The sequence below is a fragment of the Heterocephalus glaber genome, unplaced genomic scaffold (genome assembly GCF_053883595.1).
Source record: "Heterocephalus glaber isolate CG9 unplaced genomic scaffold, H.glaber_assembly_v1.0 deba00001504, whole genome shotgun sequence".
NCBI classification, from domain to species: domain Eukaryota; kingdom Metazoa; phylum Chordata; class Mammalia; order Rodentia; family Bathyergidae; genus Heterocephalus; species Heterocephalus glaber.
Genome location: NW_028258324.1, coordinates 65,326,343 through 65,344,328, shown reverse-complemented (window position 1 = coordinate 65,344,328; position 17,986 = coordinate 65,326,343). Strand labels below are relative to the sequence as shown.

General features: G+C 42.0%; 1 protein-coding gene across 2 annotated transcripts in view; it reads right to left on the bottom strand.

Annotated features, from left to right (window-relative positions):
* P3h2 (prolyl 3-hydroxylase 2) overlaps nt 1-16,896 on the bottom strand; it is a 156,088-nt gene extending 139,192 nt beyond the window's left edge. Inside the window, exon 1 of one of the 2 annotated variants that reach the window (XM_087186709.1) lies at nt 16,281-16,896. In XM_087186709.1, coding sequence (XP_087042835.1) covers nt 16,281-16,760 — 480 coding nt within the window. In that variant the 5' untranslated portion in view covers nt 16,761-16,896. The remainder of the gene's footprint in view (nt 1-16,280) is intronic. The other variant, XM_004834787.3, reaches the window with a different exon arrangement.
* Between the last annotated feature and the right edge of the window lie 1,090 nt (nt 16,897-17,986).

Sequence of the window (17,986 nt, the reverse complement as noted above, 5' to 3'; positions counted from 1 at the left end):
AGCCTTACATTCATTCAAGTTTTCCACTCATTCCCTGGCTGTTCCCTGATAGCTATCGCTTAGTTATTGCGTTATCACTTGGTTATGAGGTGCAGTTATTTAATTTTATTTACTCTAAATCATTTACACAAAGTTGTTTACCTTTATCAAATTTTCAGTTTAGTATTTCTGCTATTTATGGGTCCATTTTTAAAAATTAAAAATAAAGAAAAATACATGTGATTCACTGAAGTCTAATAGTGGAGATAAATATAGTAAGAAGTAGTAGTTGACTTGAAAATCATGTAACTAGTAAAACAAACCAACACATATAAACACTGCAGCAAAAATAGCTACATTAAATACTGTTGACCAGAAGATTATAAAAGGTATCTAACATTAACAACACAATGATTAGAAAGAAATGAGCTTCTGAGAAAACTCCATTGTCAAATGGCGCTGCAGGACATCACATAATGAAATATATGTGTAGATACAACAGATACTGCACTATATTTAGACCAACTACTAGCGACGAATCATTGGGAGAAGTGTGGAATAACTTCTCATTTACAAGTCCATGAATCACAGAAAAGACTTTATTGTTTTGGTTTAATTCACTCTATTATGTGAATGAAAAGAGCAGTGTGTTTATTCAAGGTGTGTTGAAATAGAAATGGATGATAGAAACTGACTTTTTGTACAGTAAAAATACCACATTTCAAACGAGATCTTTCAAGGACACCAATCTATGGACCACTTTATTCACACAGAATAGTTGATGCTAGCAATTTATATCCTGATCTTGAATTAGCACTATAGGAAACAGGGAAACTTTTGGCTAAAATGTATCTTGCCTATTGATTTGTATCATCTTAGAGGACAGCTTGCAGAACTGTGTGGCAAGTACAGTACTTTTCTTAACACCAAAGTTCGGGAGGAGGGGCACTGAGGTTAGTTTTTCAATTGAGTGATGACATCGAATTATTTCTTCAGCCCATCTATTCTGCTACCAAATATCACTTCCCTGGTTGGAGACGGCTTGCCTATATGGCTTTCCTCTCTGATATATTCAGTGTCTACATATGGCAATTTTTAGTATTGAAGGTAGAATACAGGATGTTTTAAGATCAAATGGATGAGAATGTCTCACTTTAGTAAAATGTAATGAATTGATCAGTGGAAATATTTTCCCAAACATTAAAATATACTAATGCTGGTACAAACTTTCAAGATTATATATCAAGTCACCTAATTTTATAAATGAAGACATGGACTAAGGATATGTAGCTCAGTGGTAGAACACTTAGCCCAAGGTGCTGGGTTCAATCTCTAGTACTGTAATGATGATGATGATGATGATGATAAAAAGAAATATATAAATGAAGACATTGGAGCCCAAGGTTAATTGTTATAAAGCACTACAATGTTAGTGCCATCGTTAAAATTGGAGCATAAATTTCCAAACTCCTCATATCCCATCCAACTTGATGTAATTAATCAAAAATTGACCTACAAAATTGGTATTCCCATGAAAGAATTACCTTTAAAATTTAATCAGGTATCTTTTAAAAATTATGATCAAATGCACAAAATTGTATTTTTCTAATTATTTAGGTATTTCTAAATCTCTGACTTTGCAAAGAATTATAGTGAGAAACCCATATTCTAGCAGCACGGACAACTGAAATTCAACAAACACGTAACTGAAATGTCTGCCACATGCCAAGGCTCAAACACTGACAGCAGCCACACTTAAATATTCAGGTCCAGCATTCACAGGTGATAATTTGGAATTCAAGAAGTACTGATTATTGGAATGTTATAGTCTGAGACATTGGGTTAGAGAAAAAGCAATCATTAATTAGGAGGATTTTTTTTCTTATTCAAAATCCTAAGAATATTTTCCATATAAAACATATTGAGTAAATTTATGCATGAAACAAAATATCCTTTTTTTTCCCAGATTGACCTCAAGTTTCCAGGCTCCAGCAATCTTTCTGCTTCAGCCTCCAGAGGAGCTGGAAACTACAAGTATGTGCCACTAAATGTGGCTCTTAAATCTTTGTTAGCTATGCTATTGGGATGTGCAGTAGGATGATCAATGACTTATTCATAAAGAATTAATGACAGTGTCCCAGAGAAGCCTCCTTATGAATCTATAATCAGGTGATAGGGCAGGTTGATGGTAATTCAGCTGTGACTCTCACACTTTACAAACAGGCATGGGAAAGAATTACAACTTGAAATGAACACACAATCCAGTTCATCGACTTAGGGTTGATGTATTGGTGGTGATGAAAATTGATCAGAGATTTTTATTAGAGATCAGGAAGGCCTTGAGAAGTTTTGTAGCAAAATATTAATCATCAAGTCCTGCTAGAGGCTGAAATCCAATCTAAAGAGCATTGATCCTTATCAGCATCTCTGCCATATTAAGGTCATTTAATGTCCTCACCCTAGTTCAGAAAAAGATTTCTGATTCTGAAAAAAATGGCATAAACTCATTTTTCCCTAGACCTTCCCTTAAATACAACTAAAATCTCTGAATATAATACAACACACAAACACAGGTGGATCCTAAAATTGGACACAAAAAGGACTCACTAGAAACTTAAGCACTTGATGAATACGGTGGTGACCTTCCTGGGTTTCCTTTTTGTCTTACGTGTATCAAAAACCAGGTCCTGCAGAAGGCTTCAACCTGGAAAGGTCAACAGGATCAGACAAAAAACTAACCCCCAAAGCGTGTACTCTCTACTAAAATGGCCAAGAAAAGGCAGACACAGCAGATGGAAAATTTTCTGATATTTCTGCATATCTGCTCTACTCAAGCCAAACATCATGGGGTGGGGTGAAGTGTATCCTAAACCTCCTTGGTCTCAACTTGATTTCAGAAATTCTGAATGCCTGAAAACTCCTCTCCTGCCCCTGGATTCCCACTGGGTTTTCTCTAGTGCTACTAGCAGGTATTCTACCCATTCCCAACTTTAGTATGGGAAAACTGGAGTGAGGGGAGAACTGAATAAAGACAGTCTTGAAATATTCCTTAATATTAATTTATATAGTAATATCCTTTAAATAACCTCTAGCAATTCTTAATTGAAATGTATTCAATATCTCATATGTATTCCTAAATATGATGTCTTGGGAAGACCCTAGCAACCCACATGTAAAACTGTCCAGAATTAAAGATCAGAAAGCCTCTGTAAATGAAGTTGTTTCTCCTTGGTATATAATGATATACTTACTGAGAGAGGTGTACCCACTTTGAATTCCAAGCATGGGTGCACTGGTCAGTTGTAATAAATTTAACACTGAACTTAAAATTTCCAGTGCTACTCTGTAACCACAACCAAATCCATTTCAGATGTTATTGCTGAGAGAGCTGAATCAGAAGTCAGAAGACTAATGCCAATCACACATGTGGATACTGTTACTGCTAGACAGTCAGTGAATGTGTTCTTGCATGTGTGCTTTAAGGCCTTGATACTTTTTATTTACTTTACTTTTTCACATCATGTAAATTATTTATAGGGAGTATGCAGTGACCTTGGTTTATGATTACATTTACCAGAATGAAAAAGCAAGCTACAGAATTGTAGGACATTCGCTACAAGTCTTTAATACTATCATTTATGGGTAAAACACAAGTTTAACTTCATAAAGTCATGAAGTCTTATTGACTACATTAGAAAACTTCACTATTTCAACATCACCTTTGTGCCTGAACCTTAAATCTGACCTCCCTGCTAAGCATTTGTCTGACTCATATTTGCACTGGGGGTTCCTGGTCTATCTTAGAACAGCTGTTAGTGTTGGAAAAGTCTTTCATATTGGACCAAGACCTTGTTCTCCAAAGCTGCTGTTACTTCACTCTCATGCTTTCCCTCCCTGAAGGCATTAGGATCGAGAGTAACTGTCCCAAATGGTGATCTATATAGGGCTTTTGGTTGTCCCTTGTCTTCTCTCCATTAGTCTATGTAGTCCTATATCAGCTGTTTCTCATATAACATGGATTTGAGTCTCTTATTTATCTTCTTTGTCCTCTTGAATATGATCTTGTTTATTTTGTTTTCTTAAGGTACCATTAAGTTAAATACTACTGTGACTTCTCTTCAGATTGTACTTTGAAGCAATTTGGTATCCAGAGTTGAGGACTAGCATCAGCCACACTGGAGGTACTTCTTCTCTGTAACTGTTCAAGGTTCTTTTATCTCCTTTGCACTTATATCCCATCCATGACTACCTCATCAGTTTTCCCTTCCCTTAGGGAGACTGCTGGCAATACCAGGCCACTAAGAAATTTCAGAATCTCGAGCTGGTAAATGTAGAAAAGCTCCTATAAACCATCTGGTCCATCCCTTCCCCAATGGCAGAGCCTAAAAAGCTAGAGAAAGATTATGACAAAACTGGGGATGTGGCCTCAATTTCTTGATTCCAAGACTTTTTTTTTAAATATTTGAGTTTCTCTTCCATTACCTGCCTGTTAACACAAGAAGCAGTTTCATTCCTGGTGTCTTTGATGTTTGCTGAGTCTCAGATTTAGACCATCTCCCCTGCGTGCACGGGGTGAGGGTGGTGAAGAGCCTGAAAGGGATTTAAAATTCCCAAGATGTGCTGGTCTGTGGGAAGAGATTGTATCTATTAATATGAAACAGAAAAGGTTTGGAATGTGTTTGAACACAGTTCACTTATTTAAAAAAATGCAAAGGAGAGACCACAACCTCGAAGTCAGAAAATGATGGAATGGAGAGTGGGAGAGGGGGCAAAGAGAACATTTCTTAGCACAGCAAATAGTGCCAACTCCACAAACAGGACTGTTTCTGTTTTAGTCTGACAATGAAGAGGCTAAGCCTGTTCTCCCCCATGGAGTATCAAACCTGTATTAAGTCTTAAGCTAGTAACTCAAACACACGTCAACCCTGGTTTTGTGTGTTCCCTAATTTTCTGTATTTACTTTATGTATAATTACCTTCATTTATCACAATATATTTTTTAAATAATTGTTCTGCCCTTCATCTTCCCTCATACATCCATGCACTGCTCTGCCTAGAGCAGCTGTTTCTCACTAGCAATATCATCATTTAACTTCTCCACCATCAACATCCCTACTGAAAAATGAAGATTACGCGAGAACATTTATCTTAGTAATATTTATCTTTAGTAAGAAAATATATGTAAAGCTTAGAGTACAATACCTGAAACAGTAATAGTCAGTAAATGATATCTAGTATAACAAATAAAATTGTTATAAAATATACCACCTCAAAGGTAATCCCAGTGTTTATTTTCAGTGACTTTTTAAGTCTATTAAAGGAAATGTCATTTTTACACTTTTCAGGTTTCTTTGCAAACTATTATGGGGACAAACTGTGTCAAGAGGATAATGATATGGTTTCCAAAGTTTCACATTTGCTCTCTAGGCATTTTTAGTTTATGCTAATTATTCACGCACATACAAAAAAGTTTCACTATATTGGTTTCATGAATTTTCTGATACATTTTTAACTTCTGAAGTTAAAGTAATAATTTATTAAGCTATTTTGGCAAAGTAGAAGAATTCTTGGATATGTGTTTCAGCAGTGTGAAATAATGGAAGATTTGCTTATTGCTCTTGATGGAAGTTGTATAAATAACAGATTCTGCTAATGGGGATTTTGGAATTCCTCCCCTTTTTCTTTCCTCATTCTGTATATTTTTCAAAATGGTTATCATAAGCATTTCTTCATTTTATCTTAGTTTTTATTTTCACAGGGACAGAAAGTGGCACTCAAGAAAGTAACTTGAAAAGCTGTAAAAGGGAAGATTGAGCTATACCTCAGATTTCAAAGAAACCTGAAATGTCAAAATGACATCTTCCTTAACAAATTTAAGAAGTCACTCAACCTATAATTCACCTGAACTTATTAGCATTGATGTAGTGTGTTTCACAACTATAACTATTATCAAAATTCTCTAAAAAGTCTTTCATTTATTACCATAATATTTTCAAGCCTCAGAATACTACACATGATTTCAAAAACATCATCAATCAAATATATACTTAAAACTGCCTTATTCTTGATTAAATTCTCTAGATTTTCCATCTCTGCTTCCAAGTTTTTAGAAGTTCTTTTCTTCTGCCAAAATGTAAACAATTGCTAATATTTTGAAATGACATCATTCACCATACATTAGTCAATTGTTTTTTCTGTATCTAACTGCATTGCTTTGACACAAATGATCCCTGAAAATTGCCACTACATAATCACGCAGTAGTATTTAGTTTCTCATGTGAAGGACTAATATACCTGTATATAGATTTTTCCTTCAAGGGACTATGACCTACTTGAAGGTAGAGAAAGTTCCTCATTCATCTTCATGCCTCGAGGGCCTAAAAAGAGAGAGCTGCAGCTAAAATAGCTCAAGAAATTCTTCTTTTTTTTTGGTACCGGGGATCAAACTGGGGACCTTGCACTTTCGAAGCAGGCAGCAGAACCACTGAGCTAAATCCCCAGCCCCTCAAGAAAGTCTCTAACTGCTCTCTGGGAAAGTAGGATAATTTAAAGCTAATTACTGAGATTCATTCTCTCTCTCTTCCCCCCCCCCCCGCCCCCGCCACTTCGGTTTTGTTTTATTTGCTAATCTTGATGCACAGTGCAAGGTGAGCAGTGCTCTAGCCAGCAGCGTGTCAGTGGCCCTTCATCTGCACTGAGAGCCTGAGTCTCCTCCTGTCAGAGCAGCAGTGACATTAGATTCTCACAGGAGAGCGGCCTTCCTGTGAAACAAACATGCAACACATCTGGGTTACATGCTCCTTTGAATCATCTCGAAACCCTCTCCTCCCCTCCCTCCCCTCCATGGAAAAATTGTCTTCCACCAAACTGGTCTCTGGTATCAAAAACACTGTGAACTGCTGCCCTCAAGGATTCCTCAAGGATTCCTTTCCTCTCCTCGAATGAGGAAACTGAGCAGATCTGCTGCTTCGGGCTTTTCTGGGATAGAAACCTCTCAACAGAAAAAGGGCCTACGGTGATACCAGAAGAGATCAGTATCAGCTTCAGAATTACTGTTTAAAAAAAAAAAAAAGAATTACTACTGTTTTTCACAGACAAATGGATACTAGAGTGTGCAACAACCAAGCTTTGATTTGCGCAACCTCTTTTCATGCCTTATCCTGCCTGGACTTCGGTTTGATTGCTCCGGTTTTGCTATACTTCCGCTTTGTTTAATCTCTCCAACCTTTCCCCTCTGTTTCTACAGCTCTCTCTAATTATGTCTGTCTGTCTCTGTCCCTTTCTCTCTGTATCTGTGTCTAATTCTTTAGGTCCTTTCTTCTTTCCTTTGTCCTCTGATTGTCCCCACTTCACAGGCTTCTGTAGGTTGGCATTGCTAATTAGGATGAGTTGCTTCTTGGGACAATGTGTAACGCAGAGACAAACCCAGAAACTTAACAGCTGCGATGGAATACTTTTAAACAGCTGAGTTTGAGTAGTTTTCAAGTTGAATAAGGAATACATTAATTCTGGAGTTTAGAGTTCACAACTAAGAGGTGCCTGTATTGCTAAAGCAATCTGCTCTGTCATGCTGGGACAAGGAGAGGAAAAGCCAGATCCTGGGGTCTTTTCAGCAGGCTGAAGCCATGCGGCCACGGAGGCCCAGCCATGTGACATAAGCCCCCAGTGCCTTGTATTTAGAGGAAAGAGATGCTTGTTCCAGTGTACCGTATTTCCCCTGATAAAGAGTGTCACACTACAGCCAAACTTCCAAAGTGTCATCACTCACCAGTGGGCAGGTTGTTAAAGACTTGAATTGAACTTGTCTCAATGTGATGTCCAGTCACCTTAAATATAGGTAAATTTTAAATCAGCAGATCTCAACCTAGGGTGAGGCTGGCCTCCGAGAAATATGTGGTAATGTACAAAAAGATGGATTGTTTTCATCACAGCTTAGAGGGAAGATACTATGTACTGTTATTGACATCTAGGATCTAAAGGCAGGGATATTGCTAAACCTCTAAAATACACAAGAAAGTTTGCTACAACAAAGAATTAATCATCAGCAAGCCAAAATTGAGAAACACTAGTATATATGCCCCTGACTTGCAAACCGGCAAGACTGCATTGTGCAGCGGATCACTCACTCATCCTCCAGAAACAATGACTGGCAATGAGAGTCTATCCCTAGTGGCATTTGTAAATGTCATATATTAGAATCAAATGGTAACCCTTGGTTTAATCTTAAAAATATGATTAAGAAAGAGCTCTTGCCTCAGTAGGAAAATAATTTGTACAGTCTACTGGATTAGTCTTTATACTATAATTTGAGATTGTTTTCATAAACAGCCAAACCTGGTGTTAAAGATAATTGTGTCTGAATCCCTAATTGTGTGCTAACTTCTGCATGCATGCCCACTGATCTTTACAGAATTAAAGCTAAGCATTTATCATCAAGCAAGAACAACAAATCAAAATTGGCTCTATTTATTTCCCTGTGCTTCCAGGTTTGTTAGCAGTTTCTTTGTTTTGAGTTCAGTTATTTTATTGTATCTTTTCCTTTCATGCATTCCTTTCCAGAGCAATTACAACCGCAATCAGTAGGGTTCTGCTGCAAAGAAACTAAATCCATTATTTGCAGATACTGAATTCCAGAAAGATCATTATGATAGTTTCGACCTTCCGGAAATTCTAACATCTTGATTTTGTTAAGTTTCAATTTTCAGTGTGAGTCTATGACCAGTACCGATAGTGCTATCAAAGAGGAAGAAATCAGTATCCTTGGATTCTAACCCTAGTTTTCCATTACATTTCAGGATACCTTTGGGCAGTTCAATCTTCTTCGGGCTTTACTTTCACTGTGTACAGGATGGTTGAAATTTAATGTTTCATGAACGCAGCAGGGTGCTTTTGCAGAAAGATGAGATGAGAGGAGAGGTGAGGCATATCTTTTTTATTCCACCACAGAGCTCTATTTTAATACATTTTACATAACGTTGTCATTGTTGCTTTCATTTGTATATCCAAAACACCTTTCTGGAAATGATAATCAGCCCTTCTAGAATACTCCATTTTACTATCACTTCCTCAACAAAACCTACTTTTGGTTCTTCTTCCTCCCCACATGGATATTCCATGTCCTTTCTTGTAAACTTTCATGGAGAGGCTTAATTTCAGAAAGAGCCCCAGGTCATCTAATAGACTCTTCTCCTGATGCATGAATTCTTCACATATGCAGCACGTGTGATAGGAAGCCTTGGAGTCAGAGTCACAGAGCTGGATGTACCCATGAGCTGCCAGAGACACCTCAATGCACAGAAAGTCACAAAAGAAGCCAGGAGAGGGGGAGAGAGGGGGAGAGAGAGAGGGAGACTTGTTTTGCATTGGTTACTACCCCTAGGGTTACTTTCCTCATCATTAATAGAATCGCTGAGAGCCCAATAAAAATAGTCCTCTAATTTGTATCATGGTGACAGTTGTCCTTTGGGCCTTGTATTATAATCACAAATCATCTTAAATCCTATATTTATTAGGTGTTAAATCATTGAAGTTAGAAATCCTATTTTAATACAGACCCTTACAGTGATCAAAGGCAATGGTCACGGAGGTGTGAGAGGGGAAGTAGGTTCCTGGATTCTAACCCTAGCTTTTCTATTTAATTGCATTAAACTTGGGCAACTCATTTCTCTCTTAAGCTTGATTTTCCCATCTGTAAAATGGGAGGATCAGAGGACTAATTTCTATGAATGTGACACAGGGCAGTTGTGGGAAGATGGGGAGTGAGTAAACAGGAAGAAAATTTCATTCTCCAATCAACACTCAAGTACAACACATTAAGGAACAGCGTGGGACCGAAAGCGAATACAAGAAAGTAGGGCCTCGTGCATGCAGGCCCTGGCTTCAATCCTCAGCATCTCATTAAAAAAAACCCCAAAGAAATAGATGTCTATGACAGTTTATAAAACTAAATAAGGGCTCTATGGCTTGAATTTTATTATAACCAGAAACCAGAATTTGTATCTTCCATCTTCCTCTCTCTTCCCCCAAAAGTCACTTTAACTTTCTCCTTTTCAGATGTGCTTTTATCATGTTAAGTACCAATAGGACAACCTATGGGTCAGGATGGAACAAAAGCAAAGAAATAAGAATAGAACTCTATGTGGCATTGTAAAGCACAGAGTGAGGTCAAGTGAAATCAGTCTCCTCCAACAACAGTCAGCAGTCCTCTTCAGTACTACAAACAGAAAATCACACTAACAATACCAGACACACCATACAGAAGGCTGCTCCAAATCTTTTTTTTTTTTTTTGGTACCAGGGATCGAACTCGGGACCTTGTACTTATGAGGCAGGTGGCAGAACCACTGAGCTACAACCCCAGCCCCTCCAAATCATTTTTTAAAAGATGTGTCTGGCCACTTGGCAAATGATGGTCAGGTCTGATAGAAATTACACAGCTAGAAAGTCAGCCAGTAGGAAAGGAGGGATGAAAAAGACTGAAGCAGAATTACAGAAGAAAGCTGAATGGAAAGAAAAAGATGGGAGGAATTATTGTTCCTAATGGGAAATGCAAAATTTTCCACCAGACAACTATGACGCTTGGCTGAATGACCTAGATATGTGGTGAACGAAAATACAGGGTGGAGAGGAAAGTCCAAGGGGATGTGCCTGGGGACTGCTCAATCTGTGAAGGCAGCCAGCTCACTGTAGGTCTCACTGCGCCACCAACTGCCCCAGTGTCCCCTCAGGAGGAAGCCGTGTCTCCTGCATGGAGCCTGAAAGAGCCCAGAACTACCCATTAGAATATCTACATTATGGACCTGGATCCACTTAATCACCCTCCTTGACTTATCAACCTGAGGCCGGGGTCATCATCCGCTAATTAACAAGGAGAGACCTGGACATGATCTCTGAATGCTCTTCAAGCCACAGCATTTTTATAATTCCAATAATCACCATCTCTACCCTTGCTAGATCACATTTTTTGAACAAAATAGATAACCCTCTCTTCCTCATTCCTACTTCACTGTCCAACTGCTGTAAAAGTATTTGATTTGACAATGCTCTCTTGGAATCCCTCCTAGCCTTAAGAAATTCACAGTTTATTCCATTCCTTAGCCTTACAAAAGAACCACTGTTGTTTCATTTAGCTGAAAGTGACCACCTTTCACAATTTATCAAATCCCATGCACAAAGCAAGCTGACATTTTATCAAACATTTCCGAAAGAACTTCACACTCTTTGGAGTTTATCAGTGAGCAAATAAAATCAATGTCAGAATCCATTTGATTCTCAGAGATGGGATCTGTACAAAGAGAAAGACAGTAAGTTTATTACTTTCCTTTATTAAAACCTGTAAAGGAACCCCTGATTCCTCGGGGTGAGAGAGGTGACTTGCATGCAGGTGCTACGCTCATCTAATAGAATCTCAAGCCTCCGTGGCACTTAGTGTTTATGAAGGAATGCATGACCGATGAAGAGCAGACAAGCTTCAAATGAACAACTTCCATGAATAAACCACGGCAGTGTGAGCACACAAGCCTAGGAGCTAGCTAGACAAAGAATTTCCCAGGTTTCTTTCTTAGGATTGGGATGATGATAGTGATTACTGCATTTTAATGACAAGGCGCCAAAAAAGGTTCAAGTGTGAGAGAGAAAAAGGCCTCGTCTCCTGAGGAAATAACATCAGAATAATTTCAGAACACTTATTTCACGATGACAAAACCAGCCTCTTCTTGAAACAACTGGAGGACAGAATGCACATACTCTAGTTTGTATTCTGTACCAGCAGGATCTAAATGATGCAGTTGTGTAGATTTTCATGCACTCTTTTAGAGCATCATTCTGGAAAGAGAAAGCAGTCAAAAAGGCATAATCAAGGGAAGAAATAACTTCAGGTTGCTTTTCTTCATTTCAATAAACCACCAATAAATTAGAACAAGGTTAAGATAAAGGAATTCTTGAAAGACAACTTGGGGAGGGAGACAGAATTGTCTAACTTAATTACAGTTCACCTTTTCCCTCCATTAATTCTAGGAAGAAAAACAAAGGTCAAATGACGCAAAGCACCAATTCAGAAACAAAATGTGTAGGGCAAGCTTGCTTTCAGGAAAAACAAATAAATAAATAAATAAATACATGACACTTTCTCCCTTAATTTTGTTCTAAGAACAGTGAGAGAAAAGAACAGACACTGTCAAACCATTTCTAATTATCAAGGGCACAGATAAGAAAGGAAAATATTTCTCTGGCATTAATTGAAATTCCGCAAATATACACAAAACAGGTAAGATGCACCAAGAATCTTCTGGAGCAGTTTCAAGTAGTAAGAACTGAATTATGAAAGGAAGTGGAGGGGGTTTGTCCTATGAGCCAGAACTTGGAAGTAGAAAACGGAGAAATCTGGCAGGAAACCTACAGCTCAGCTGCCACTTTCCATCCCAATGGGCCACTCAGAGAAACCAGAAACTGATCTGATGAAACCTTCTCCATCCCACAGAAATCTTTGCTAATAATATTTCAGAATCATGTAATGAGCATCTCCTGCCACCATCTCCTTTTAAAGATATTTAGAATAGCTCCAAATCTCTCATTTTAAATCATATTTTAATGCCCCTCATGTTATCCACGTAGCAGTCACCCAGACCTGGGAATCCCTACTTTAGGAGATGTGAGCATAAGAAGATAGTTCTTAATTACAGGGCACTCACACAGATGATAGCAGATATACGAATGTTGTCAAAATATGATTCAAAACGAAAAAAATGACAGAAGTGAAAATCCCCCTGCTGTGCGCATTCTGAAAAGAGAAATAATGGTCTCTTGGGCATTGTAGAGGGAGTAAGAACATACACAGAGAAATAGGTGTATTTGTGTTAGTATAGTTATGATTTGAGCATGTAAAGGAGAAGGAAAAATTACCAGTGGAAGTAATAATAAGAAGGAACACATCTCTGGTGTTTGTGGAGAATCACACCTTGCTCTGGACACTGAGGTCAGTCATCTCTTAAGCGCAACCTAAAACAAGAAAGTATCCCATTTGCAGGTGGGAGAACAGAGGCTCAGAATACTCAGGTAATTTGTGGACACACTTGAATCTCTGCCCTGTCCTAGCGCACACTCTTCCTGCTTCCCAAAGCTTACTGAAGGTCAAGCGATGTAAAGGTGTTAGACACGAGACAAAGCATCATCCATTGTTCCTGTGGCTGCAAGGTGGCAGAGTTGGGGAAGGAGGGTTTATCTGGACTCTGTATGGCAGCAGCAGGAAACCACTGAAGGTTTCTCAGCAGAGAATGCTAAGATAAAAGCCACATTTCAGCCTTTGGGCTAGGAATCATGAATTATATCTTATGATATGAAATGATAAAGACCAATAGGTTAAAGAAGCTTGTTCTACTCTTACACAAAACTTGTGGGCAAGAGCCAGGCGCAACCACTGCGCATCGCTGTCAGACAAATGCCCAACATGCCAGGCCTTGAGGAGGCTTCTACAGAGCAGGCGCTAGATGGTGAGCAGCGTCTCCGACCCCACAGAACAAGGACCTCCTCGTCCCTGGAGCTGTCCAACTCTGGCAGAAGGAGAGCTCTGGGGAATGCAGCATCTGCTGGAACCTGAGGCAATTGCTTGGTGTGTGTGTGCAAAGCATGGCTAGGGGACCAGTCAGCAGCAGAGCCCAAATCCTGCCTCCCAGTCCTGAGCTCACGTCATCAAACTGTGTGGTCTGTCACTAGACATGTGGCACAGAACAAGATCCTTTCCCTTTCTGGAATTCACCTTCCTTCTCTGTGAAGAGAAGTTGAATTCAGTGGGTTTCAGATTTCACGGCCATCAGTGTCCCTTCCTCTGCTACACACCACGAGAAAGGATCCTTTTCCATTGGGGACTCACTAACCGGGATCTGAGGGGGAGCTACAGCTGCTGAAAGCTTCCCCAATTTGTAAACCTGCTAACAAAAAAATAACCATACTTATTCAGCTCTATGAAGCTTTCTGGTCTTCAGTAAAATTGAGCTGGCCCACTATCATCCTTTGTAACTGCAAGCTGGCTCACCAATGTCAAAAGTACTGCAGTAACAAGGACATCATGATCACATTCAGGCAATGCAAGGAACTCTTCATTCTATCAACAAACGAACACTCCGGAACCCAGAGCTGTCACAGCCTGAGAGTGTCTTTTCTTTTATTTGAGAGGTGTGTGTGTGCACGCACACGTGTATAAAAAGCAAAAGTTAAAATTGCAATGTTTTAGGAGGTGCATGAGAAGAAAGAACCATGATGCATTTTTACACGGTAACACACTCTATCAAAAACAAATTTCCAAAGGAGTCAAACTATTTCCTTCTTAAGAGATTGTCAAGTAGGAAGAGGATACAAAGGTCATTCTGCTCCCAGGATCGCTGCTGATGGAAGAGAAATGAACCCATGAAGCCAAATGTTTTTAAAGAATTTCTTACACTACATTGATTCATCACACAATTCCCAGTTGTTCCCCCATGGAGTTGTCTATGTGTGACTTGTTCTCATATCCAACTCACTCCAAAATTTTAGGCCTATTAAACTTATGGTTTTACCTCCTTTGACCTCCAATCAGGGTAAAGGCAAGGGGAATGACTGACAAATGTTAACATTAACAGTGCACCAAAAGTAATCATAGAACCAAACAAAACCACATATTGACACTTACCTCATGCTTATTTATTTTCATAAAACCAAACATGAATAAGCACTCCTTCCCCTGACCTGAGAAAGCAAAATCTGTTCAGTATGTGCAGCACAACCATCCGAAAGACTGCCCTTCTCACAGCAAGGGTTCCTGAGACTTCCGCGCTGCAGGACCCATGCTGCACGCCCGCCCCGGGGTCTGTTCTGGGAAGAGACAAGGTATCTTCACAGTCACATTCTTGAGGTCCCCTCACTGGCAAAACCTGACGGATTTCTGGAGGACCACCAGAGACCGCCACTTACTTAGGAGAAACCAGGGTAATGCTTAACACATGCCCTAGCAAATCCATTAGGAGGCACAGGCTGGCCGAAGACTGTTCCTGGAAAAGGTGAGGGCTTTCTCCTCATTTCTTCCCCAAGGCACCGGACTGGTAAACTCCAGGGTCTTAGCCCTGGTAAACTGAGAAAGGAGAGTCAGTCTCTGCCAGCTGCATGAACTCCTCCACCTGTTAAATCCTCACTGCCTCATCACCTGTGCTGGCAGAGACTTTGTGGGCTGAGTGACCAGAGGCAGCTGGACGTGTGAACATAATACGAGCACCAACCAACCTGCCTCTGCCCCAGCAGCTGTGGGGAAGCCACTGATACGCAGAGACCCAGAAGAAAGAGTATAAATTTAATGACTGAGGAAGGACAGGGATCCAGGATCACATTCTAAATTCTAGGATTCAAAATTGTAGATGTGAGAAATACACGAGTTCCTTAGGCTAACTGCAGGGAAGTTAAATACACGAGAGCAAACCCCGAAAGCTGGGCCTCTGATGCCAGGTACCTAGTCCAGTACAAACCTAAGAATCGGAAACCGTCTACCAATATACTGCGACTGTCTCACGCTTCCCCAAAGCCGCCTTCTCCACAAGCTTTGAACATTACTCTTTTTCACCTGAAGAGAAAGAGACGAATCTATTTATTTGCCTTTTGTGCTACCATCCTGAACACACCCTGCGTTAAACCTAAGGCAAAACGCGCGAGATGCAGCCAGGAAGGGTTAAGGGAGAGGAGACAGAAGAGAAATAAATGAGCTTGGAACAATTCCGAGAAATGGCCCTTGTGAGCTTGCAGTAGGCCAGGCCCTGCCAAAGCCTCCTAACTACTGCACTTAAGAGCTTAAGTGAGTAAACATCTCTTATCAGTAAAGAATTCCCACCCTCACCCCTACCCCTTTTTTTTCTTAGTGGCACTAGAGAAGGAACTCAGGGCCTTCACAATGACCTGTAATGTACCTGGCCTTTAAAAAAAAATTTTTTTTTTAAATTTTAAGACAAGGTCTTGCTAAACTCACCAAGTTGCTCAGACGAAGCTCAAATTTAGGACCCTCCTGCCTCAGCCTCCCAGAACGCTGCATTACAGGCGTGCACCAGCACGCACACCCTGCTTTTTGACAGTGAAGTTGATGCTGAGAGAGGAAAGGGACTTGCCCAAGGTCATCAAGTCTCGGTTCCAGGGCTCGACGCACCCCGTGTCCAGTGTCGCAATCCTGCCACCAACACTTAAGAGACCCTGCCCGAAAGAAGTAAAGCAGAGCAAGGGCAGGCGGTGAGGAGCAGAAGGGAGCGGGCTCAGCAGAGCATCCCAGAGCAGGGGGTCGCGGGGTGTGGGTACCTTGAGGTAGGCCCGCTGCAGGTAGTTGTAGGGCACTCTGCGCTGGAAGTCGCTGCGCACATCCTCGCCGGCGCGGTGTCGCGACGCGGGGCCCCCGAGGCGCTGGCTCTGGCAGCTGCGGTGGCAGCCCGCGCGCCCCAGCACGGCGCGGAAGAAGGGCAGCTCGGCCCCGGGCCCCGCGCCGCCGGGGGGCGCTAGCGGGCGGCGCGCGGCGCAGTGGCGGGCGCAGCGCACACGGGTCTCCCTCAGGCGCCGATGGCTGCGCAGCGCCGCTTCCAGGTCGCGCACGGCGCGCTCGAAGTCCCCTCCGTAATAGGCGGCCACGCCGCTGGCGTAGAGCAGGTCGAAGGGCTGCAGCGGCCCGCGATCGCAATCGCGCTCGGACTGGGGCTCGGGCTCGGGCTGCGGGGGGCCGCCCCACATCGGTGGCGGCAGCAGCAGGGGCAGCAGGAGCAGCGACACGCGGATGCGCTCCCGCATCCTTCCCCCACCCGGCGCCGCCCGCCGGCCGCGCCCCGACCCGGCTCCGGAGCCCTCAAGTCCCGGCCTCGCCGCGCTCCGGCTCCCCGGCAGCCCCAGGTGACCGCCGCGCCCGCGGACAGAGAGGCGGAGGCTCCGCGGCGGCCGCTCTTTAAGCGACGCCCCCGGCCGGCGCGCTCACGCTCCTCCTGCCGCCTGGCGCCCGGCGCGCTCGGGTCTCCCCGCGGCCACCGGGACCGGCCCAGGGAGCCGACCCGCCAGGAGGGAGCTCTGCACGTGTGGGGTGCAGACGGGCGTATCGCGAGCCCTGTTTAGAGATGAAGAAAATCTAGCTTAGTGAGGTTGGGGTCGTAGTCATTTTTTGGAATCTGTATCTGACGTTGCACTTTTTGCAGAATCCACCTAAAGCTCCATATCCAGTAAGCACTACAGGAACCCTAGGACTAGGTAGGAGCTTCGAAAAGAAAAGTGATTTGCGCAAGTGAGAAACTTTGGCAAAGGAAGGACTCAGCCCTGGCTGGGCCATTAGAAATAAAGCTTAGTGCTCCCTGCCCTGAAAAGGTCTCTCTCTCCCTGGCCTTCTCCCCCCACTTGGTGCGGGAGGGTTACTGTGTGCATTGGAGCAAATAAGAGTTGGGCAGGGAAAGACCCATAAATAGGCTCTCTGTCCTCAACAGACACTGGCATTATGGGGCACCAGACAGCTGCTGGAGAAAGAAGCTGTACTTATGTCCTGCCCCTGTCAGTTTTCTGTCTTGTACAGCTGAGTCTTAAGTTTCCTCATCTCTTAAAACAGCCAAAAACGTCCAACATGTCCAATGGTATTTAGATACAAATTATTATTGTAAGAGCAGAGCAAAGAGGCAGTGTAATCAATCCAGTACCCCAGGATTTAAGCAACCAGCGTCAATCTAGGAATGGGAAAGTTGACAGAAATAGCTACCAGACTCCAAGGAACTAGCTGGAGGCTTTCCTGTTCTTCTCCTTTCCCTGAGTCATAAATACTTCTCAGCCAAGGTGTCCCCCTCTTTCCTGGCCCTTGGCTTATGTGCTAGACCCTGGACTCCCTTCTCCTCCCAGGCAGGGTATTTCATCATACGCTCTTGGCCACTGAGATGGTAAATGAGACTGAACCACCTTTACCATGAAGCCGGTCTACACTCCCCAAAGAAGGATTTTGGGTGGAGTCATCATTTATTCAGGAAGTTGCCAGTTCCAAGTTCATC